The sequence below is a fragment of the Nicotiana tomentosiformis genome, chromosome 2, assembly GCF_000390325.3.
Source record: "Nicotiana tomentosiformis chromosome 2, ASM39032v3, whole genome shotgun sequence".
In the NCBI taxonomy this organism is placed as follows: Eukaryota; Viridiplantae; Streptophyta; class Magnoliopsida; order Solanales; family Solanaceae; genus Nicotiana; species Nicotiana tomentosiformis.
Genome location: NC_090813.1, coordinates 13517130 through 13539665, shown reverse-complemented (window position 1 = coordinate 13539665; position 22536 = coordinate 13517130). Strand labels below are relative to the sequence as shown.

Below are 22536 nucleotides of genomic sequence, written 5' to 3'. Positions count from 1 at the left end.
GCGGTCGCACTCCTTCAACTACTGCGGACCGCATATTTGTGAGTGCGGTCGCACTCTTGCTTGGCTCTGACTGTGTGAGGCTTCTGCGGACCGCATAAAAATGAGTACGGTCGCGCTCTTGATTATGCGGCCGCACAAAAATGGTGCGGTCCGCATTTCTTCTTGAACTTGAAATCCCATCTCTCTGATCTTTGTCTTCTGCGGACCGCATAATATTGAGTGCGGACGCACTTAACATTCTGTGGTCGTACAATTATGGTGCGGTCCCAATACTTTAGCTTGCCAAAAACTAGCTCTCTGAATCTCCTTTTCTGCGGCCGCACAATATTTGTGCGGTCCGCATACTCTGAAAAATAACTGACATGGCTCTTCCTTTGTTTTGTGGCCGCACACAGTATTGTGCGGTCCGCACTATGGGCCTTTTGCCTTATTTTGGTCCTTGTCCACTTTTGACTCCTTTATGAGTTGATTTTGATTCCTTTGGTTCATTTTCCAATGTTCCTGTACAAAAGCACATTTCATTAGTTTTCGAGAATACCTTTAAGCATTTTAAGCTAAAACGCAAGTAAAAGAGAGCAAATAAGCGGTCAAAATCCCTACTTATCATATGTGAATACATAAGGGGCTATAGATTGCTAGCTAATGTACCATGACATATGGTTGATAATGTCTTGATACCAGTCAACTTGAAGGACAAACTTCATTGGCTATTGGCAGTTGTCTCATTTGAGGAAAGATGTATCAATGTATATGACTCCTACCGATCAGCAGGCCATGATGCTTATGTGTGTACTGAGATAGATAAGCTTGCTAAGCTTGTACCTCTATACCTATCGATCAGTGGTTTCTACAGAGATAAGCAAGGAATAGATTGGTCTTGTGAACCAGCATACAATGACAAAGCACAAACTGATCCCTTTGCTATTGTTTTTATTTCGAATGTGCCTCAACAAACGGCTGGGAGCATGTATGAATTCATTCCTTTTTGTATTCTAGTATCATTTATAATACTAATTATATGAGTTTTATTTAATTGTGTCAATCTACATTTTTAGGGATTGTGGGTTGCATGTCGTGACATACACAGAGTATTTGAGCACTTATGGATTGGTTCCACAAATAATATTTGACGCCAATTTACTCCTTCAAAGATATGGTGCCCTTCTTTGAGACTATGCTATGCGAAAGATAGACGCCGATGCCATAAGCGACAATGAAGCACCCACAAAGATTGTTAGACGAATGACAGATTCGGATACTTCTGTGAAGATAGTTTTAGAATAGTTTTTGGTGAATATAGTTTTTGAAGATAGTTTTCTGTGTGAAGATAGTTTTTTGAATATTGTTTTGGTAAAGATGGTCTTCTGTTAAGAACAACTCATGTATTCACTTTATGCATTGTATTCAAAGTGTTAATTCAGCATCTTATAATTTCAAAGCTTCACTTTGTTTCACTATTTTGTGCAGCAGTATATATTCAGCAGTTTGTATTCATATGTATTCAGCATATGTATATATGTATACAATATGATATATGCAGTATGTATTCATATGTATTCAAAGTATATATGCAGTATGTATTCAGCAGTTTACTAAAAATAATCCTTTAGTAAACTATGGAATATAGTCATCAGATGTATATAGTATTCAAAGTAGTTGTTCATGCAATGGAAGTCACATTGATCTTCGACTGATTTTCAAACAAATACCTTCTTTCTTTTTTCTTTCACCAGATTAGAATATGTACACAATATTTTTTTACTATTAAAAGAATATGAAGAAATGAACTGACAAATTTTTAGTGTTACAAAGAAGCAAAAATCAGAACTAGGAAAGATTGATGCCACTATTGATAGATGAACAAATTCATACCATAGATGATATAAGAGAGTTTCCTTGCATCAACAAGAGTCACTGATAGTTCTCCAGCAAAGTCCCTATTTCCTTCTTGCATTTCTCCAGCCTTCACTTCATTTTGACCAGACTTAAAAAATATGAAATATATTCTACAGTATGTATTCATATGTATTACATTATATATTAAGCATTATGTTTTCATATGTATTCAGCAGATTGTAGTGTATATATAACTGCAGTTTGTATTCATATGTATTCAGCATATTGTATATATATATTCAGATATATCTGCAGTATGTATTCATATATATTCCATTGTATATTAAGCATTATGTATTCAGCAGATTGTACTGTATATGTACTGCAGTTTGTATTCATATGTATTAAAATTTATCTACATAATGTATTCATATATATTCCACTATAAATTAAGCATTATGTATGTATTTAGCAGATTGTAGTGTACATATAATGCAGTTTGTATTCATATGTATTCAGCAGATTGTATATATGTATTCAGATATAATTGCACATGTATGTAATCATATTTATTTAAAATATAAATGCAGTATGTATTCAGCAGTTTACTAAATAATATTTTTACTAACTGTACTAAAAACATTCATCACGCAATAATCCAATACACCAATAAATTAATATGTATTATTTAAATTGTCACAGGAATCTATGACACATCGTTATTGCAGTAATACAAATCAGAACATGAACTAATTCCTACATGGAGCATTTCTACAAGTACGCTTATTATGTTCTCCCTACCCGCATATGCTACACGAATGTTGATTTTTCTTCTGCAAAAATTTACTGAACGGCTTATCGCGCTTCTTCTTTGGCCTTCCAGGAGGTCTTTTCCATTTGGGTAGTAAGACAACTTTCTCTGATATATGTGCCGGTATATTCCATTCATTTCGGTCAGGCAGCGGATACACAGGCACCTCGTATGTCATTACAACAGACTTTGGTTTGTAATAGTCCAAGCAATAATCTTCTGACATTAGAAACTTGCTCTTCAAGACAGCCCAAGCGTGTGGGCATGGTAATTCGCCAACTTGAAACCGCCTACAACTGCACTTTTTCTCTAGGAGGCAAACGGTGTAATGTCTTCCTTCATCGTTCACCATATGCAAATATTCAGTTGATGGTACAACCTACATTTAAATATAGAACTATAAGTTTTGAACATTTTTAAAAAGTCATATATATCTCAAAGAATAGACGTATTAAATACAATATAGATGTATACAATTAAAAATAAATATCCAACAGTAAACTTTTATTTAACTTTCAGAAATCTAAATATAATATATATTTGTATGAAATACAAACATATATGTATGTATAAAATACAATAACATACAGTGATATACAATAACATTTATTGAATACAGTGGAATACAGTCTATATTTAGGTTGGTAGACTATTAAAGATGATCACATCTAACTGATGAATACAGTGATATACATTAACATATAGTCTATATGCTTAGGAAATGCATCTGATTAGAAACAAAACCACTGAATTCAACCAATGAAATGCAAATATATAAACAAGTAATGTATACATATAATGATCAATTTTTAAAACATTTCATAAAACAGAAAACATGCACAACTACTATAATATAATGAGCATGTTGTATGTGAATAGTAAAAATTGTATCAGAAATAAATACATGTTATACCAGAGCTAAATACATGATACAAGGACTTAAAGCAAAAAAAAACTTACAGTCATACGTGTAGACATTGCCTCATTTAGAGTAAGCATCTCCTGGTATTTTGTCCAAGCGGTGTGTACGTGTGTGAAGCTTATTTCCGATTGCTGCAATTCCAACGTCCAAACATCTTCCTAACTTCTTCGAGGAAGTCTTATATTGGCAATTCTCTTGCTGATACAAGTGCGGCATTGATTGATTCAGCAATATTTGACGTCATGGTCCATCCCCGGTTAACAGGTACATACAACCTAGCCCACTTTTCGTATCCAGCTAATTTCAAGTATTCTTTCACCCGAATATCTATCTTCTCCACCTTCTCCATTAGACTATCAAATTCATCATGAGTATTTGTCTTTTTCATCGAGAAGTATATCTCGCTCAACTTTAAATGACTCTTTTTGAATTTCTTATATACGTTGTTCCATAGATATTATATACCAGCAAAATGTGGTACTGTTGGATACACTCTCGATACAGATTTGATGATGCTCTCATTCCTATCTGAAATGATGCACATGTTTTTCCTCTCACCATATGCTTCCTTGAATTGCTCAAAGAACCACGACCAAGCAGCATCGTTCTCTGAATCAACAACACCATGTGCTAGTGGCATTATATGACCTGTAAATATAATTGCATACATATTAACAAAATTTCATTCAATCTTTATTAGGCAGTAAACTTATCAAATTTTATTATAATCCATATATATATATTGTTTTTAACATACTCACCTGCAACATCCAACGTGTTGGCCGAGACGAATGTCCCTGTGTATACCGAGTTTAGGTGGCTGCCATTCACAACCACAATGGGTATACAATGATTGAACCCCTTTATAAAAGCATACAAAGATATATACACATACATTGATGATTTTAGCATTCTAATATGCGAACCAGGATATGTCATATCCATTATATATAAGTACCCTGGTAATTTATTGTATGAATCAGCCGGTTCACCTCTCAAAAACTTCATTGCCTTTTCTTTAGCCCGCCACGCCAACATGTAACTAACATCTACACCAAAATCTGATTTCACATCATCAATTATATCCTTTGGGTGTATTTTCTCTTATGATTAGGAAGCTTGGACCTAATCATACCACCGATAAGGCTACTACTTGCTTGACGTTGCTCATACACATTATCCTTCAATGGACATGTATGCTTATCATTGAACTCTCTCACTTTGAACTTTTGTGATTTGTTAATGCTAGAAGCCTTAAATCTTCATTCACAATCCTCTGACATACATAATAATGTATAGCTGCAAATATATTTATGTAATACATACGATCAGTATACATGATTACAGAATACATTCATATACATGTGAATACAATGTTACATATATACATATTATTATAAAATACACATATATACATGTGAATACAATGTTAAATATGTATATATCCTATAATTGTTTCAGAAAACTCAATTACATAAACACTAATAAAAGAGATATAGAACGAAGGAAATAATATATTATGAAATACATGTATTATACATGATGTATTTTGAAAAATTCTTCCATGAATACATTATACAAAAAATTCAGAATACATAACCATACAATTCAATATAACATGTTGTTCAACAAGTTGTAATTAAGAACACTCAAACCTTATAGCATTAGACCTATCAACCCGGAATTGAAACCTTCCAGCTATTGCATAATGCTCCATCACCTCTTTTATGGTAGCCTTATCCTTATATACTTGTCCAGCCATAACCTCTTTTTGATTAGTTTTTGAAATAATCAAATCGCTTTCCAGTTCGAACACCTCAATTGGTTCGCCTGAATTGATAGACTCAAGAGCAAGTGTATCATTTGTATCAAATTTACACCTTTGATTTGCTTCGTCTATTTGCACTTGGTCGCCTTGAATTAAACTACCTCTAGCTACAACTTCTTTGTCTATTGTTGTAATACACAAAGGATACATCCCGAATTCTCTGTTCTCTTTTTTCAACTCTACATACACCTTGTAACCCATGTCGTTGTGTATTTCCATTGGCGTGCAATTTTCTTCCATTTTATATTCAATTTTAATTGACTTTGAGCTCAAATCTATGGCGAGTTGCTTCGAAATTGAAGCAACCAAATCATTGTACGACGCATACTCCCTTATCAGTATCCCTTCAATCGAATAATCAACGTAGTTATTCTCACTGTTCCACTTGCCATAATGACGCAATAGCACGATTAAACTTGCCATATGTAAAATCGAATTATACCGATTTCTGTATATAATTATATAAATTTTGAATTTTAATGAACTCTTCTTCATGTATGATTCTATTCTATGTTAAAACATCTTTATGATATTCTGATTTAAGTGTCCTTGCTTTTTATCACGTGTTGAATTGTTCTTTTTCTCATTCCAAATGCAAGAAAAAGGCTAATGGGATTAATTGGTATGCCTCTTATTACTATACCTGTATATGCACCAACATATTAATTTACAAGTGATAATTACGGTTATATTATATGAACTCATACACTCATAATGCTTGGACCACATATCTAATAACTTAAAGGGAGAAATTCAAAAATATCCAGTTTTACAAGTGATAATTAAAAAATAGTCACAGATTCAAAAGTAATCGAAATTTAGTCACTTTTCATGTAGAGATAAATCTGAACGAAAATACTGTTCAAAATGCGAAAAATATTCCAGCATAATATACTGGAGTTCCAGTATAATATACCGGTCCAGCATAATATGCTGGAAGTTTATACACAGGTGCTCCAATCTCCAGTATATTATGCTGGACCGGTTCGTGTTGCAGCAAAATAGTGACTATTTTTTAATGACTTTACAAACGCTGGCTATTTTTGAATTACCAGCCCGAAAACTGACTAGCCCGTGCTATTTTTATGCAATTTAATCATCAATTGCATCAACAAAGACCACAGAAAACTAAAATAATTTGTCAATGACTTTTGGAAGTTTGATTCCAGGACAAATGTTGATATAATTTTATTTTATTTTAACTTTTTAGTGGCAAAGGGAAAATAATAAATACTCCCTCCGTTTTAATTTACGTGACCCTATTTTCTTTTTAGTCTGTGCCAAAAAAGATTTATGCAATAATTTATAACCACACAAAATATTGTGCCAAAAAATAATTATGCAATGATTTATAACCACACAAAATATAGGAATTTTTACATTCCTATACACTATTTGAAACTTTATTACCCTCTCTACTCAAGTTTCAATTTAATTACATCCTATATAAAAATTTACCAATTATATACACTTTAGGAATTAAATGAGTATCCTTTTATATTAGGATTCAATTATTTTTCATCCTTATTCTCTCTCCCTCATGTGCTCTCTCTCTCTCTCTCTCTCTCTCTCTCTCTCTCTCAATCCCTAATTCCAATAATGTAGAGCAAAGGAAAGAGAGCAGCAATTCCACCATTGACAGTCATTAAAAAGCTTTGAAGCTATGAATTCGAATTTGGGTTTTTAAAAACCATTATTTGTTTGAATTGAGTATTGTTGCAAACAATTGGAAATTCTCTCTACGTCTCTCTCTATCTCTCAATCCCTAATTCCAATAATGTAGAGCAAAGGAAAAGAGAGCAACAATTCCACCATTGACAGTCATTAAAAAGTTTTGAAGCTTTGAATTCGAATTTGAATTTTCAAAAATCATTATTTGTTTGGATTGGGTGTTGTTGCAAACAATTAAAAATATTATTTGGAGTTTATATCTCAATTTTGAGAGTATTTTGGTGAAGATTAGACTTGATTTTGGCTAAATTTCAGATTGAAACTCGAAGAAGAAGACATGACATACATTATACTTACGAAATTGTAGTAAAGTTGTAGTAAAATTTTAGAAAAATTGTATTCTGTTGTTTATATTTTTTTTTTATTTAAATATTGTATGAAAGTTGAACAATATTGTATAAAAATTGTATTTAAGTTATTGGCATCCTAACGAAGAAAAATTGGCATCATATAACAACACATAACAGGAATTGACAATTTTTTAGCCTTATATTAGGTTTGGCAAAGATAGCCTCAAATAATTGGCATTATATAACCAAATCTTAAAAAAATTACTCTCTTTTATATTCACTCTCAAAAAAAACTACACGATTATTTTGGCTTTCCACCCCTTTTCTCTCCTTGTATTTCCTCTTCTATCTCTTCTCTTTTCTCTCACAGTTTAGCAAAAAATTCCAACAAATTATGCAAAAAAAATCAGTGGGATGAAAAGGTAAGGTTGATCTCACATCAGAGAAAATCAGAAGCAAAAACTAAGAGAGAAAAAATATATTTCAACTTTGTTTTTCTTTTCTCTTCTTTTTTTGGTTGGATTGAATGAGTGGGGTGTGATTGAAATTAGTTGAAAATAACTAAACGAGACTATATACAAAATTTGAGCAAGATTAGTAAAAACTAAGAGGGAAAAAATATATTTCAACTTCGTTTTTCTTCTCCCTTCCTTTTTTTGTTTGGATTGAATGAGTGGGTGTGATTGGAATTGGTTGAAAATATCTAAACAAGGATATATACAAAATTTGAGTAAGATTAGAAGTGATTTTAGACTGGTTTCAGGTAAAAACATCAGACCTAAAAATCCAACTGCGACATGTGTATATCGTGTAGATCAGTGTATATCACACACAAGTTTTTAGGATGTCTGTGTATATCACTTTGTATATCGTGTATACAACACAATTTGTTTATGGGCGCCCGTGTGTATCACTTTGTATATCTTATATATAACACAAATTTTCATGGATATACATGAGATATCACTAATGTACATAGAGATATACACGGGTTACAATAGGGGATACACATGTGGAGTCGTCTTGAACTTGAGTTTTTAATCTAAAATGTATTATACAAAGAAGGAAAATAAAATTTTAATAATATTTTTTGATATACACATTATTATTATTATGTTATACACTGTGATATATAAATAATATAATTATTAACTATTGATCAAAAGGGGAATTTTTTTTTTATATAAGCATGTTTAAGCAAGTTCTAAAATATTATTTGCGGGAGTAAATAATATTTTGGTAGACAAAGAAAATTAATTTTTGATATACACAAAGAAGAAAAATAAACTTATGATATCTATTTTGGTATACACATGTCTGATGTGCTATACACTGTGATATACAAATAATACAATATTTTTATTGTGATATACATTGATATAAAGGCAGCAATAATTATATATATAATTTTATATTATCGATATACAAAGAATAATATTATTTATATACAAAGAATGAAAATAAAATTTTAATATACATGTTGATATAAAACAAAGAAGAAGAAAAAATTGTAATATATATTTATTGGCTATTTGATGCTAATATCTATAACTAGGACTATTTTCTTCTAATTATATAGATATGTTATTATACCATGCCAAAAACCAATAATGCATGAAAATTATAGATAAAAACTTTTTTCGATATCAATTTTTTGTTTTGTTAAAAGTGGTTCACAATAATATTGGGCCACTACGCCACTAAAGATTGTTCCGTTTAAAGAGTCGCGCACCATATACTGGACCCAAAAGACTGAAAATGTTAAACCTAATTTGGTGGGGTACGCCAGGCCTGGGCGGTAGTGCAAAGCCTAGGCGACGCGCAAAGACCCAGATAGCAAGCTACCTTAATAGGTCTTTCCCCTTAAAAATTGAGTTAATATCGTGTGAGCCGATGGCTCACATATCAGATATTAAACTGATAAGAACAGATACTACACTTGATCTTAGCCAAAAGGCCGAGAAAGGTATGCTTTTGTAATGTGAAGGCCCTTTCTTTTTATAGCACATCTTTGTTGTCTTCGTTTTACCTTCTTCCGGTGTGGGACGAATGAACGGCACAAAACCAAACCCTCTCTGTTTTCTTGAACAAAAGGAGCGAAGGCAATATAACTTGAAACACAGTATAATCTACCATACAAACTGTAGCATATGTTAATTTATCAACACCTTTTTTTCTATTAAGATTTCTAGTGTAGAGTTTATTTATAGAACCAAGTTATATTTTTCATCTGAATTGTTACTTTGTGATATTTTTACTTTTGCTTTTCCGTCAATTAAATGCTTGTAACAATGGAGTAATTAGTTATCATTTGTGTAAGACGTTGCTAAAATGCTCTGCTCCTTTCGGATTGTTATTTCCATTCCATAATATTGCTCTCGAGTCTCCTAGTCTTTAGATTCAATAAAAAATATTTTGTAATAGAGATAATGAGTATTATAATATAAATAACCAATGAAAAACATATCATAATCAGTAGATTTGTGCAATAATGCTTTTTCCTTAGTATTAGACATGCAACTTTTGCTTTGGTGTTTATTCTGATTGAATCAGTCAGTTAAAGAATTAATGAAATATTTGGAGAAAAGAAAAAGGTCTCAAATTTTAGTATTAGGTTTCTTTGACATTAACATTCGAGGAGATGTGTTTGGCATTAACCTTTTCTTCGGCATTAAAAGGTCTCCTATTAATATAGGAGTATTTGTTACTTATATTATCAACATATGGGATTCACCAACTAAAAGCAATAAGACACAAACTTTTTAGTTTTTTATATTTTGGTGTATTAATTTTATTTTACTTTTTGACATTCTAGAATAGGTACAACATCGGATTGGTAGTCAAATAACAAAACAAGCTACTTTTTGATATTTTAAAGTAGCCTGCTAGGCGCTAGCTATATAGCAGTTTGACTCCAAGCTACTTTCCTTATTTTAGGACTTCATTTATAGGCCAATATTGTTGATACAATAAATGGAACAGAGATACAACAAACAACCAGTAAAATCCCATTAATGGGTACGGGGAGGGTAGTGTGTACGCAGACCTTACCCCTATCCCGAAGGAGTAGAGAGGTTGTTTCCGAAAGACCCTCGGCTTAAAAAACAAAAAGACAAAAGGACAAAAAAGAGACAATATTAGTATCACAACAGCAATTATAGGAAAAATAGGAACACCATAAAATCCAGAAGAAAGATACAAAGCAAAGGGAGACAGAGATAACAACAGTGAAATATGAATAACTCATGCCAAAAATTGTCTGGACTTTTGTTGTTCCTTTCTTATAAGGATCTAGACTTTTGATCCCTCTTGGAAAGTACAAGATAAATGAATAAAATGTGAACAGCTGCCTTAATAATCCCTCTTGTCATGTAAAGAATGACTGAATTTCGACCATGCAGCTTCATTTGTGCGCGCAGAAGATTGGTAAAAGTCCACTGCCAGGGGACTAACTGGTGAAGATCTCATCACTGGCCTTTCATCAAAAAGAAAATTTGAAAGCGCCTGCTTTTGAATCAGTGACAGATTCCCAGAAGGAAGGTTTCTTCTGCTGGGCTTTTTTCTCCTCGTCTTTCAGAGTCAACTCATCAATAGTTCCAGGAAGATATGCTTCAATGGCATTCTTAAATTTGTCGTGCAAATTGACTCTGTCACTTGTTCCCGACACAAGAGTGCAAGCATTTGGCTTTTTTAGAAATTCCAAAACATTCAGTAAATTCCTCCTGCAAGACGAAATAACAGCTAGTAAATATCCATAGTAAAATACATATTGGCCAGAGCAAGGGAAACTTAATATTGGCCGGGTGAGTTCTGAAACAAGTTATCCTCTCCAAACTCGCTGGAGATCCTAAACAGACACACCCGGAAGGGAGAGAGATGTCCTGAAAAACTCTCTTGCGCCAAGTTCGAGCTAAGTGCACTCAACTAATACTACTTCTACATATCTAGGGAAGTTATCGTCTTATCCATAGCACAACAAAAACCACATAACTAAGGCTGCAAAACCGACGATGTTGCCTGGTAGGGCCGATAGTTATACACTGTTTGGGACGGAGTAAGGGCCCTTCTCACCTCTTACGAGTCGTCCGGCGGAAAAGACTTCCTGATAGTCTGGGGGAAAGAAAAGCCCTACCCACTATCCTTTCCCCAAAAAAAAGGGTCCAGAAAAGTGTGGCTGATTTGATCTTTTACCATGTCAGCCACACTATCATTTAGTCTATCTTGAATGAAAAGTAAGGAAATCCTTTTCTTGACTTGGCCTGCATGCATTATACCTAACCTTTTAACTTGATTTCAATCTCAACAAAGAAATCGATTATTCAGGACTTCTGTCATTGTTGCGGGTCCTTCACTTTCATTACATTGATGTAGATTGCCTCGTGAAATAGCAATAGAACTTTTCCAAACATTTGTAATTCGTGGTCTAATTAGAGAACATCTTGCTTCGAACATAGGAGTTGCTAAGAGTAAAGTCCATCTTATCAGGGTTTGTCTTTCTTGATCACTTTCTAAAGCTTGACAAGAGAGTGAGCTCATAAAAGAAAAAAGTACTACTCAAGGTAAAGTTTACGCAAGAAAGACTTTCATGTTACAATTTCCAACAACCCCCCTCCCTGCACGATATAAAAGCACTATAAACCTTTCCTCTCAAACGATAGTTTTATTTAACCTGAAAATTATGTAGAACAATGACTCAAGTGAATGACCAGAACATAAAACATTAACCTGAAAATATATGTGATATGGAGTTACAGCTATTTAATCAATTGTGAATTTTTGCATTTATTTACCACTGGTGTCCATCTCCTTATAAAACAGAAACATTGCATGCCATTAAGGAAACTGGTAATGGTAATTTCTCATCAAGCATGAAAACAATATCAAGTGCCGGATATATAAGAGATATAAGAAGCATACCTGCTAACAAAGTTCTGGGTAATGGCAATCGAATCCTCTAAATTGATGACCAAATGCCACCATCCATTAGGTACAAAGATTACTTCCCCGGCCTTGCAGACACACTCAATAGGTCTCTTTTTCCAATTCTTGGTTGCATTATAAAAGTTCATGAACCATTCTATTATTGAAACGGGACTTGCTACTTCTGCACCGTCAGGGCTCGGATGAACCCCGGGTGGCACTACATCAGGGGGAAACAACACCCATTTCTTGGATCCTTTGATTACCGCATTCCAAGCAGAGGTAGAATTCGGATCAATGTGGAATGACGAGCCGGAACCCGCAGGTCCAATAATAATCCATCTATAATCTGGCCTCTCATTACCCAATACACTAAACAAATCCTCATTGAAGTACATAGGGACATCATAATCCTTTCCTAACTGAGGAACTTTCTCTGCAAACTTTGGATCAAACAAATACAACGGCTTTTCTTCCCTCGCTTGATCAGAGTAGCTAAAATAGTCCTCAAGTTTCATTTCCACCGGCCCAACTGAAAATTTCACATCTCCACACTCCTCAGCCAAATAATCCCTATTCCATTTCTCCAATGCAGGCCAACTTTCCAAGCACCCTTCTAACAAAACCGGCTTATTCGGTTCCTCAAAATTCATAACAAACTCATCAACAGAGATTCCTCTCCTCCTTACAATATTATCCTTTTCTAACCATTCAGGTTTCATTTCAAGATTAGCACATAACCAACTCTGAAACAAGTAATCAGAATAAAAGTCTCTAACTTTCAAACCAGAACTCAAAACTGGAATTGAAGGCTGCTTATATGCACTAACAAAAGTAGACTTCCAAGAACCCTTAAAAAAGAACCCACCTTTACAAGTTTCCAATACAAGATTCCTCCAAAGGGGTTCATGGTTACAAAAAATATAGAAACCTTTGCTTACATTTGACAAAATACCTAAATGGGTACCTTCTAAAAGGCCTAAAATATCAAGAACAAGCTCATCAGTTAAAGTCTGGAGATTACCTAGGCCAGTGTTTCTTGAATTATGATATGATGGGTTGAAATAAAGATTCCCAAGCGGCTGAACTCCATAGGAATCTGATTGTGCTGAGGCTTTCAAGCTGAAACCCTCATCATCTTCTTCTTCAACTTCTTGTTTTGGTGTTATTTGGTGTGATTTGGTAATCTTTTCTTCTTTTTTGGAAACATAAATTTTCTTTGATTTTTTGCTCTTGCCATTTTTCCTCTTTCGTTTTTGCTTCTTGAATATCAAAGTCTTGGAACCCAGCATTGTTTCGGCTGGAGCAAGAGGAGTTGGGAAGTGTGGTTTGAGCCGCCGAGGCTCCGAGGGTGTTTACTGTTCGCTAGAGCATCATTCTGCGAAGGTCCAAATATATTCGAAAATGTTATACCTATCCTTATACTATTGACTTATGTATACATGCCGTCGTAATTTGGTTCAAATATACCATACACATATCATACTTATATTATCAAATTCTAAATATCTTTTAATTAATTAAAAATACGTATTACTCAGGCCCAAAAAATAATTTTTTAAAGTAATTCTTTTTTTTAAAAACTAAAAAAAATGAATTTATTTTTACTAAAAATTGAAAAAAAGCAAAAATAATTTTTTTCCAGTTTTTACAAAAAATCTGCTTTAAAAAAGACTGAAAAATATTTTTTAAAAACTAATTGGAAAATAATTTTCTAAAGCAATTAAAAACTGGAAAAACTTAATTTTTTTTAAACTAAAAATTGGGAAAAAAATATATTTATTTTTTCAGTTTTTACAAAAATATTGCTTTAGAAAATTATTTTTCAGTTTTTGTTTTTTAGTTTTTACAAAAGAAACTGCTTTAGAAATTATTTTTTAGTTTTTTTAAAAGCAATATTTTTCTAAAAACTGGAAAAAATATTTTCAATTTTTTTCAGTTTTTAGTAAAAAAAAAAATCAGTTTTTTTCCATTTTTAATTGCTTTAAAAAATTATTTTTCAGTTTTTTTTTCAGTTTTTACAAAAACATTGTTTTAGAAAATATTTTTCAGTTTTTTTTAAAGCAGTTTTTTTGTAAAAACTGGGGAAAAAAAATATTTTTGTTTTTTCAGTTTTTAGTAAAAAAAATAGTTTTTCCATTTTTTACAAAAAAAAATTACTTTAGAAAATTACTTTTCGGGTATGGGTAATGGGTCTTTTAATTAATTAAGAGATATTTATAATTGGCTAACAGGACGATGACACGTGTCCTTCCGTTTAAATGAGGGTATATTTGAATCCAAAGTATGACTGCAGGGGTATAGATAACTCAATAGTATAACGAGAAGTATTTTTAGACCATTTTTCTAAAGTACAGGGTTATATTTGGACATTTGACGTTTTTAGTTCAGCTGGAGAAAGGCTTTACCAAACGACAAAAATGGTCCCTTATGTTTAGATATGTTTAAAATAGACCCTTTAAATATACCCTTAGCAATTTTTGGTACTTCTAAATTTGCCGAAAATGATTACTTATGGTCTCTATCCAATATATTACAAATTCTAGTTATTTGACTTAGCAGAAACTTTAATATTTAATGAGAATTCACATTTGGAGGTATAGTCTTTTGCAATTTTTGGGATTTTGGATCTATTTTCAGTGTCTGCAACTTATTTTCTATATCTCTTTTTGTTTATTTTGATGTCTAATATAGTTTTTTGTGTTGCAATTTCTGAAATATCGGACTTTCGTTATGTTTAAATTTCTTTTTCGTAGTTCCGTTTATCCCAACAACCATAGGCTTTTAAATATTTGAGGGAAAAAGGTCAAATATACCCTTCTAGTTTAGTATATTCTTCGAATCTACCATCCGTTTATACTATTGGGTCACATCTACTCTTACCGTTAGCCAAACTTTTTAAAATTACCTTCCACCTAACGAAAAGCCACCAAATTAAAAAAATACTTATTTTTTTAAACCCATTAATAACCCGTTAAACCCCTTTTATTTACTACACTTTTTTCTCAAAGATTAGTCATCTCCTTTATAGTCACTTGTTGAATTGAATTAGTGAAAGGCATAAAAATACCGAAAATCATATATTCATTTATATATTTAGTCACAATTATTTTAATATTCTTATTGTATGTTTATTGTATTCTAGCTTTTCTCTTTATTTTTTTTTAATAAGTCGAATTGTACAGAGTATTCACCATGATTTTCTTTTCACCATGACTTGAATGTTTATAGTATCTTATTAGGTTGACAGTTCTGAAGTCTTAAGGCAACTACCGGGGTATTTCTTCCTCCAATAGTGAGCCTTTGTTGATGAGTATTTACGCACCATGATTTTCTTATTCTACTTTAAGCATTTGAGCTACGAGTAATTATCGTCAAATCACGCCTTAAGAACCAAAGTTAGATTCCAAGTTATGAGATGTGATACTCATAATTCTTAGGGGTCGCTTGGTAGGGTGTATAAGAATAGTGCAGAATACAGTGTATTAATAATGCAGGGATTAGTAATGCATGGGTTAGTAATGCAAGCATTAGTTATACATATATTATTTCTTATAAACTGTTTGGTGTGGTGTATTAAAAATTATAATGCATTGCATAATTTTTAAGAAAAATAATTATTTACAAAAACGTCCTCCATATTCTCTAGCTTTAAGAGACTTTAAGGATAATTTTATCTTTAATAATACTAATGCATGCATTAATAGCCTTGGTATTACTAATGTCATGGCTTTCTATGCATTACTTATACATATGATAATACCAAGTATGATGTATAACTAATGCAAATATTAGTTATACATAAGTTGAAAAAATATACCAAACAAGGTATTAGTAATGCACAAAGCTAATGCTTGCATTATTTTTTCTATTACCTCCTACCAAACGACCCCTTAGTAACAATTGAACTTATAATGAACAAAAATTATAAAATAATCAGAGGAGATTCAATTTAATATCAAGTTACACTATAAGGAATTCATCAAGAATAAAAGAAAGTACACCAACAAGTTGGAAAGTAACTTAACAACATGAGTACACTAACTTCATGTATTAACCAAACACAAATATTGTTAAAGTATATATCAGTTGTTACCAACATACAAACCAACTATCAAGTGTGCATTACATTAGACAAAGGGATGCCATATTATAACCACACAAAAATACAATCGAAAGTGATAACACGACATCCTAATGCCACCATGAACAACTAAGAACCAAAATTTAAGTTTTTACTAATCCTACCGCCACCATCATTCTCACTTTCTCTAAAATGAATAAAATATGTTTACGACATCTCAAAAATCTAGGTTTCGTATTTTTATATAATAGGTTTAACGGGTTGTGGGTTAATGTATTTTATCTTTAAATAATTTTTTTTATTTGATGGCTTTCTGTTAGGTGGAGGGTATTCTTAAAAAATTTGGGTAACGGTAAGGATAGATGTGGTCTAATAGTATAAAGGAGGATATATGTGAATAATATACCAAAGTAGAGAAGTATATTTGACCTTTTTCCCAATATTTAAAAGTGACAAAAATTATCACAAAATTAAAGGACCAAAATGCTCAGTACAGTAGTATTTAAGGAATTATTTCAAACCTACTCCCAAAACGGTACGTTACCATTTTTGTCATTTTCTCGGCTTTCCGACCATACTTTCATGCATCACACTTGGTTGGATGTTCGAGTCTAGTGATAGATTTATTATGTTGAGGCCGTCTCAGGTTCTATTTTTTCCAAGTCCTTAGCTACTTTATGTGGGAAGAGGATACTTGACATGAGTGAATAATTGGCATGAGATAGGTGCTGAAGAGTAAAGACTACTATTAATTTGTAGTATAACAAATATCTAGGTCAGGAAAAAGAAAATAAAACATTCACTTGAAGGTAAAACACCGAATACATTTAGCAAAGTGAAATGCCAAGAATTTCCGATTCCATTTTTAAGGGTTCGCACTATTTCACCAGAAACTAAAACAACATTATGTAAACATAGAAGGTTCCGGCTAGGCTTTATTAACCTTAGTCAGTCTTGGACTAAGTCTACATGAATAAGAAGGAAGTTCTTCGATCACGATTACAAAAGTCCAGTAGCATTAACATCTGATTGAAAAAAAAGAAAAAGTAACGAAGAAAAATTTCATTCACAAATTGTAATATACAGAAAAAAGAAAAAGAAAATCTTGAGCAGAATCCAACAAGCCATATATGATCACAGTTATTCACAAGTCCCAACCTGGCAGTGGAACGTCTATATTTTTGATGCCACTGATTCAGCAAAATGTTACAGCGCAGAGTGAACCCAAATTTGCAGCAGCAAGGAATATAGGGAGGAAAAGAAAGTAACATGAAAAAGCAATTAGTCTGACTACAATCCATTTCGCACTGACGTTTATGATACAGTCTTTAGTAATCGATGTGGAATAACTAGGAGCTGGTTTTACACCTGCGTACTCGACATACATCTCCACTGCCCCACACGAGGTCCCTTGTCTAAAAGCATTAGCAAGCCTACGTTGCTGGCCGGCGATCCAAACATGTACCTGACAAGTATCAAGATTTAATCGAGTGTCAACTAGAACTTGCCCAAACAAGAAACTAACTCAAGCAGGCAAAAAGGGAAATAGGTTGATTTTTTTCTTTTATATGGTAAGGGAATCATAAGAAAGTTGAATCATTATAGAAACAATTTCTTGATAAGAAATCAAATTGTAACAAGCAACTCACTTGCATCTGCGCGCTTTTCTTCTCCACAAAACAAAAGATATGATCCACTGAATAAAAAAGAATACAAAATAAATCAGCTTTGATTATAACTCATAACACAAATAGAAACCGGGGGGAGGGAGTAAGACAGGTAAGAAATTTTGATGTAAGAATAAAACAAATTGTTTTGCTAATTTTCACCCCATCCGTCCTCTCCCGTAAAAAATGGTAAAGAATGGAGCAGCTCGAGAATCAATCAATGTCTCAATCCCAAACTAATTGAGATCGGCTAGCTGAATCCTCTATATCCATTCCACTCTATTCGGACCAAAGTCATCTAGTGCAGGTAAATAATTTGTCCTTTTAAGGCAAAACAGGAAGTTCTATAAACTAGGAGGTTCTCTAAATCACCCACTTAACCTTAACCAAACCAAATGTGTGTAACAACATGAGTCCTACTAGTTCATATTAATATATGGTTTATTTTGTACCATTGTGTCTATTCTAAGCTAGGTCCGCATTAGCTCTAGGGATTGTAGTTCTTTTGAGACAGCTTAACTACATGACTTTAGGTCTACCTTGTTTGCTTTTAGTGTCATCAATATAATAGAGGAAAATTCACATGGTACTAATGATTTGTTGTCCCTAGAACCCCTTCTCCCCGTGGGAAATAAGAAAGAAATAATCCAAAAAATGGAATTAGTCCTAGCACATTTGTTAGAGTCCAAGATGCCCATCAAAAGTAACTAAAGAAGGGACCTGTGTTTCATCGTCCATGTCAATATGAACAAACATGGAAATAAAGGAAGATGCCTATGAAAATGCATCAAGATTTAAGTAGTGTCAAATTGACATCACAAGTAACCTTGTCTAACATACCATTTGAAATGTGATTCTTCTAAAAGTTGGGATTACATGGGTTTGCACCAGCTCTTCCCATTGTGATGGGCTCAACATCTTATTTAGACATAAGCACGAGACACTAATCCACTAATATCATCGGACGACTTGACTGAAGATTTAAGTGTACTTGGAAGATGGAAATATTATTGAATCTTAACCATAAATTACTCCAATATACCAGCTCTCAGCCATACCAGACCTCACCCATAATTGGTCCAAGAAAAACAACAATGCCCACAGAAGCTAACTCAAGGTCTAGTAGAGGTTTTGAAAAGAGACAATCCAACCCATTCTCATTTTTTTCTTTTTTAATGCTCAGTAGAAAATGTACAGGAAAATAATCTTTATTAAGAATCTCAAGATTATTACCAAAGAAAGTAATTAGTATTTAGTGATAGCCATGAATGGGGTAATTAATTTACAGAATCAATCAAATGGAATCAATATATGTTTACAGTCAAATAGTTGCTACTATTGTGCTTGCAATGACCCAAAATTTGTTTTTTCAAGCAGGACAACGACCTTAGGCATCATTATAAATGTGAAAATGTAGTTACTGGAAAACCGAAAAAGTTGATCATAGATTAATATCATACCTTGAATACAGACATGAAAGAAAAGCTCTCAATTACAGATGGCTTCCTCGAAGGTCTTCTCACGGCTGGGGACATTTCTTTGCATAATTGCTGAGCAATCTCCTTGAGCAATATCACCTGTGCTTTATCAGTCCGCATAGCAATCATAGCCTGTCTCATTGATTCCCGATCAGCCTCAAGTGCCTGAAGCCTAAGGTACAACTTCGTGACCTCTGGATCTCCAAAATCTGTATGATTCAATGAATCCCTCGGGGTATAATCGTCAACCATTCCAACTGAAGCCTTGGGCTCTGGCACACCATCATATCCAGCCCTCTGATGTACAGAATCAATTGTGTAAACTCGGTCACTCATGTAATCTCCAACTTCTGATGAATTATCCACCTTCCTCAAGTTTGAACGCTCTTCTATTTGTGAATATTCTGCTTTTCTAATATTTCCACCAAACCTTGGAGAATCTGAGATGAAATCTGAGTTAATTTCTTTAGTTGTAACAAAGGGAGAACCTAAACTGTCAGTTGAAAACTTTCTAAGATGTCTAGTCCTCCTTGGGGAATGACCAACTATCACTTTTTCAAGTATGTTGTTCTTGAAAAGATCCCCATCGGTACTTCTTGGCGTCCTCTCCAACTGATTGATCCTATGTTCCAAATCGCGTAATTGATCGCATGAATGAGGGGTCTCTTCAAATGCATATTTCTCAACATCAACAACCTCATTATCAACCTCTGTGTATACTTGATTCTCATTAATAATGCATTTCAACGGCGGGTAATCAAATGGAGGAACTTCAAATTGCCCATTGATAGTCTCGGACATACTATTGTTCCGACTAAAACGGCCCTTTTCCGTCTCACAATCACCATCAGCCTCAGATTCTGTCAGCCCATAACTCATCATTCTATGCTTATACATTTGCACCTCACAAGTCAATGATTGAATTGTTTGTTCCCTCTTGTATAATAAATCCTCCAACGCCATTATCTCCTGCTGATCATGCGCCGTTTTCTCCTCAGTGTACCTCTTGAATTGTTTAAATTCCATCTGAACCTCTGCCTTTTCTCCTTGCAGCCTCAAAATCATTGACATTGCCTCGTTCGCTGCTGAGGAGGACGCATTTCTTTCTTCCTCCAACTCAGCACTTAAATCCTGAATTGTCTGTTGTTGCTTTCCTACCATTTCCCTAAGTGCTGTACATTCATTTTCGATTTCAATACGAGCATTTAGAGGTAAGACAAAGCCTGGGATCATAAACTTATTCTCATTATATTCATCAAATTTTCGCTTCACTGACCGGAGCCAAGTCCCCGAGTAGGACCTGTTCATCACAGAACAACTGCACCCGCAATCACAACAGTTGACCTGGCTGGTCGTCGGGGCCAAATTTTGAGAATCCATATTCTAATGCACATTCAAATCAATCGTCGAGCCTCAATTAAAAAACCAAAAACAGAAATTTCACAAACCAAAAGATTGATTAATCCTGTACAACAAGCTCTCAATCCCTCCCTTTTTGATAGATTGTTCATGTATGTACAAGTATATCCCTCGAATTCACATATGATGAATTCCCCCTTTCCTCAGTTGCCACACAGAATACAAATTCCTACAAAAAAAACAACCAAAATTTCTCAATTTTAAGCCCAGGCACAATACCTTAAAGTTAGGTATACATTGTTGTACTCTAAAAAAATAATAGATGGAGATGAATAATAATTAATACTACATGGATTGCTATGTGCAATACCTTTATCCTGGCAATGCTGATACCTATATCTTTTTCCACATTTTATGCTGTACAAAATAATACTATATTACCACCGTTATCATAAAAAAGGAAAAATATAATTACACAAGGTAATTTCTTCTCATATGCCTAAGCCTTGATGTGCATATTACCCGGTACTTGTGCTGGTAGGAGTTAGCAGGTGATTGGTGAAACAATCAAGGTATGCACAAGCTGACTAGTAACCATGTTCATAGAAAAAAAAAAGGAGAAAATACATCTTTCACATAAATTATTCAGAGCTTTATTCCCCAAACAAAATGTTACAAAACAATAATACAGCACCTCACGTCGAGATTATTTTTCCTTATATGACACATCAAACAAAAATAATAAAACATCCACCAAATGCATATCCATGCACATGCACGAACAAAATATACATATCAAAATGCGCATAAAAAGATAAAAGCGATCAAAAAATTAACTAAAGTACCTGGAGAAAATGAACATGTGTAGCGTAGCTGAGAAATAGAGGTGAATTTCCGCCGGAAAAATGGAAATTATAATTCCAGCTTCCCGGAGAATTGGAGATATTAAGGAAAATGAGGGAAACGAAAATACAGGGTGGGGAAAGGGGAGAAATAGAGGAGAGAAACGAAACCAAACGTGGGAGAGAGAAAAGAAAGGGAATTTGAAAACCCTTTTTTTTTGTCTATTTCAATTCGTAATAATGTAGAAATTGATAAGACTGTTGTGTTCTGATTTTCTTTTTCTTTTCTCTATTTCTTTTGCAAGGAAAAATGTGGGATGATTTAGAGAGGAAAAGAAAAAGGGGTGAAACTGGAATTTTTACTGCAAGGGGAATTTTTGGTCGAGAGTTTTCTTCGGATAGTACAACTGCAACCGCATGCTAATGTTTGATTAGCATTTTATCATTAGATAAGTCATAGTAATATTTTCATTAAAGGGGTTCGATAAAATTGGAACTACACATAGTAATGATACTTACGTGTTGTTGTATATGCTCTAATAACTACTTCAAAATGTGTTTTATCCGTGGTTATTATGTTTACGTCTTATCTCTTTTATGTTTATATTGATCTTCCGTTTTGTCATCTAATATATGCATGTTTACCCGAAAAACAAATAAGTTGAATTTGTACGTAGTTCTAAAGGTATGTAGTATAACTTGATACAAATCGTAAGAGTAAGTAGAAATATCGAATATTGACTATAAAGAAAAGATACAAACCGAGTT

The 22536-nt window shown here is 33.3% G+C and overlaps 3 protein-coding genes and 1 non-coding gene across 5 annotated transcripts; all 4 read right to left on the bottom strand.

Moving 5' to 3' along the window:
• Positions 1-1172: 1172 nt before the first annotated feature.
• LOC104098777 (uncharacterized) lies at positions 1173-3957 on the bottom strand. The gene is made up of 4 exons (XM_009605597.2): positions 3775-3957; positions 2684-3026; positions 1873-1968; positions 1173-1261 (listed from the first exon to the last, which is right to left on the bottom strand). Exons 1-4 carry the CDS (start codon positions 3955-3957, stop codon positions 1173-1175), a joined length of 711 nt encoding a protein of 236 aa, XP_009603892.2.
• Positions 3958-9193: 5236 nt separating this feature from the next.
• LOC117277356 (U2 spliceosomal RNA) lies at positions 9194-9388 on the bottom strand. Its single transcript, XR_004507627.1, has one exon. It is a non-coding gene; the product is annotated as a U2 spliceosomal RNA (small nuclear RNA).
• A 1249-nt stretch (positions 9389-10637) lies between these two features.
• LOC104098773 (arginine-specific demethylase JMJ22) lies at positions 10638-13739 on the bottom strand. Its single transcript, XM_009605593.4, has 2 exons — positions 12336-13739; positions 10638-11140 (listed from the first exon to the last, which is right to left on the bottom strand). Exons 1-2 carry the CDS (start codon positions 13628-13630, stop codon positions 10900-10902), a joined length of 1536 nt encoding a protein of 511 aa, XP_009603888.1. The 5' UTR covers positions 13631-13739; the 3' UTR covers positions 10638-10899.
• Positions 13740-17248: 3509 nt separating this feature from the next.
• LOC104098772 (myosin-binding protein 7) lies at positions 17249-22087 on the bottom strand. Of its 2 annotated transcripts, XM_009605592.4 has the most exons (5): positions 21772-22087; positions 21297-21343; positions 19550-21155; positions 18072-18118; positions 17249-17887 (listed from the first exon to the last, which is right to left on the bottom strand). In XM_009605592.4, exons 3-5 carry the CDS (start codon positions 20945-20947, stop codon positions 17785-17787), a joined length of 1548 nt encoding a protein of 515 aa, XP_009603887.1. In that variant the 5' UTR covers positions 20948-21155; positions 21297-21343; positions 21772-22087; the 3' UTR covers positions 17249-17784. The 2 variants fall into 2 exon arrangements, with proteins under 2 accessions (XP_009603887.1, XP_009603886.1); XM_009605591.4 differs by lacking the exon at positions 21297-21343.
• Between the last annotated feature and the right edge of the window lie 449 nt (positions 22088-22536).

Coding starts and splice junctions, on each gene's coding strand:
- LOC104098772 (XM_009605592.4), bottom strand. CDS start 20,947: ATGGATTCTCAAAATTTGGCCCCGACGACCAGCCAGGTCAACTGTTGT. Junction 18,119..19,549: donor CTTTCATGTCTGTATTCAAG/GTATGATATTAA, acceptor TTTTTTATTCAG/TGGATCATATCTTTTGTTTT. Junction 17,888..18,071: donor AGAAAAGCGCGCAGATGCAA/GTGAGTTGCTTG, acceptor GATACTTGTCAG/GTACATGTTTGGATCGCCGG.
- LOC104098777 (XM_009605597.2), bottom strand. CDS start 3,957: ATGAAAAAGACAAATACTCATGATGAATTTGATAGTCTAATGGAGAAG. Junction 1,969..2,683: donor GAAGCGCGATAAGCCGTTCA/GTAAATTTTTGC, acceptor GTCAAAATGAAG/TGAAGGCTGGAGAAATGCAA. Junction 1,262..1,872: donor ACTCTCTTATATCATCTATG/GTATGAATTTGT, acceptor CTATCTTCACAG/AAGTATCCGAATCTGTCATT.
- LOC104098773 (XM_009605593.4), bottom strand. CDS start 13,630: ATGCTGGGTTCCAAGACTTTGATATTCAAGAAGCAAAAACGAAAGAGG. Junction 11,141..12,335: donor ACCCAGAACTTTGTTAGCAG/GTATGCTTCTTA, acceptor TTCGTCTTGCAG/GAGGAATTTACTGAATGTTT.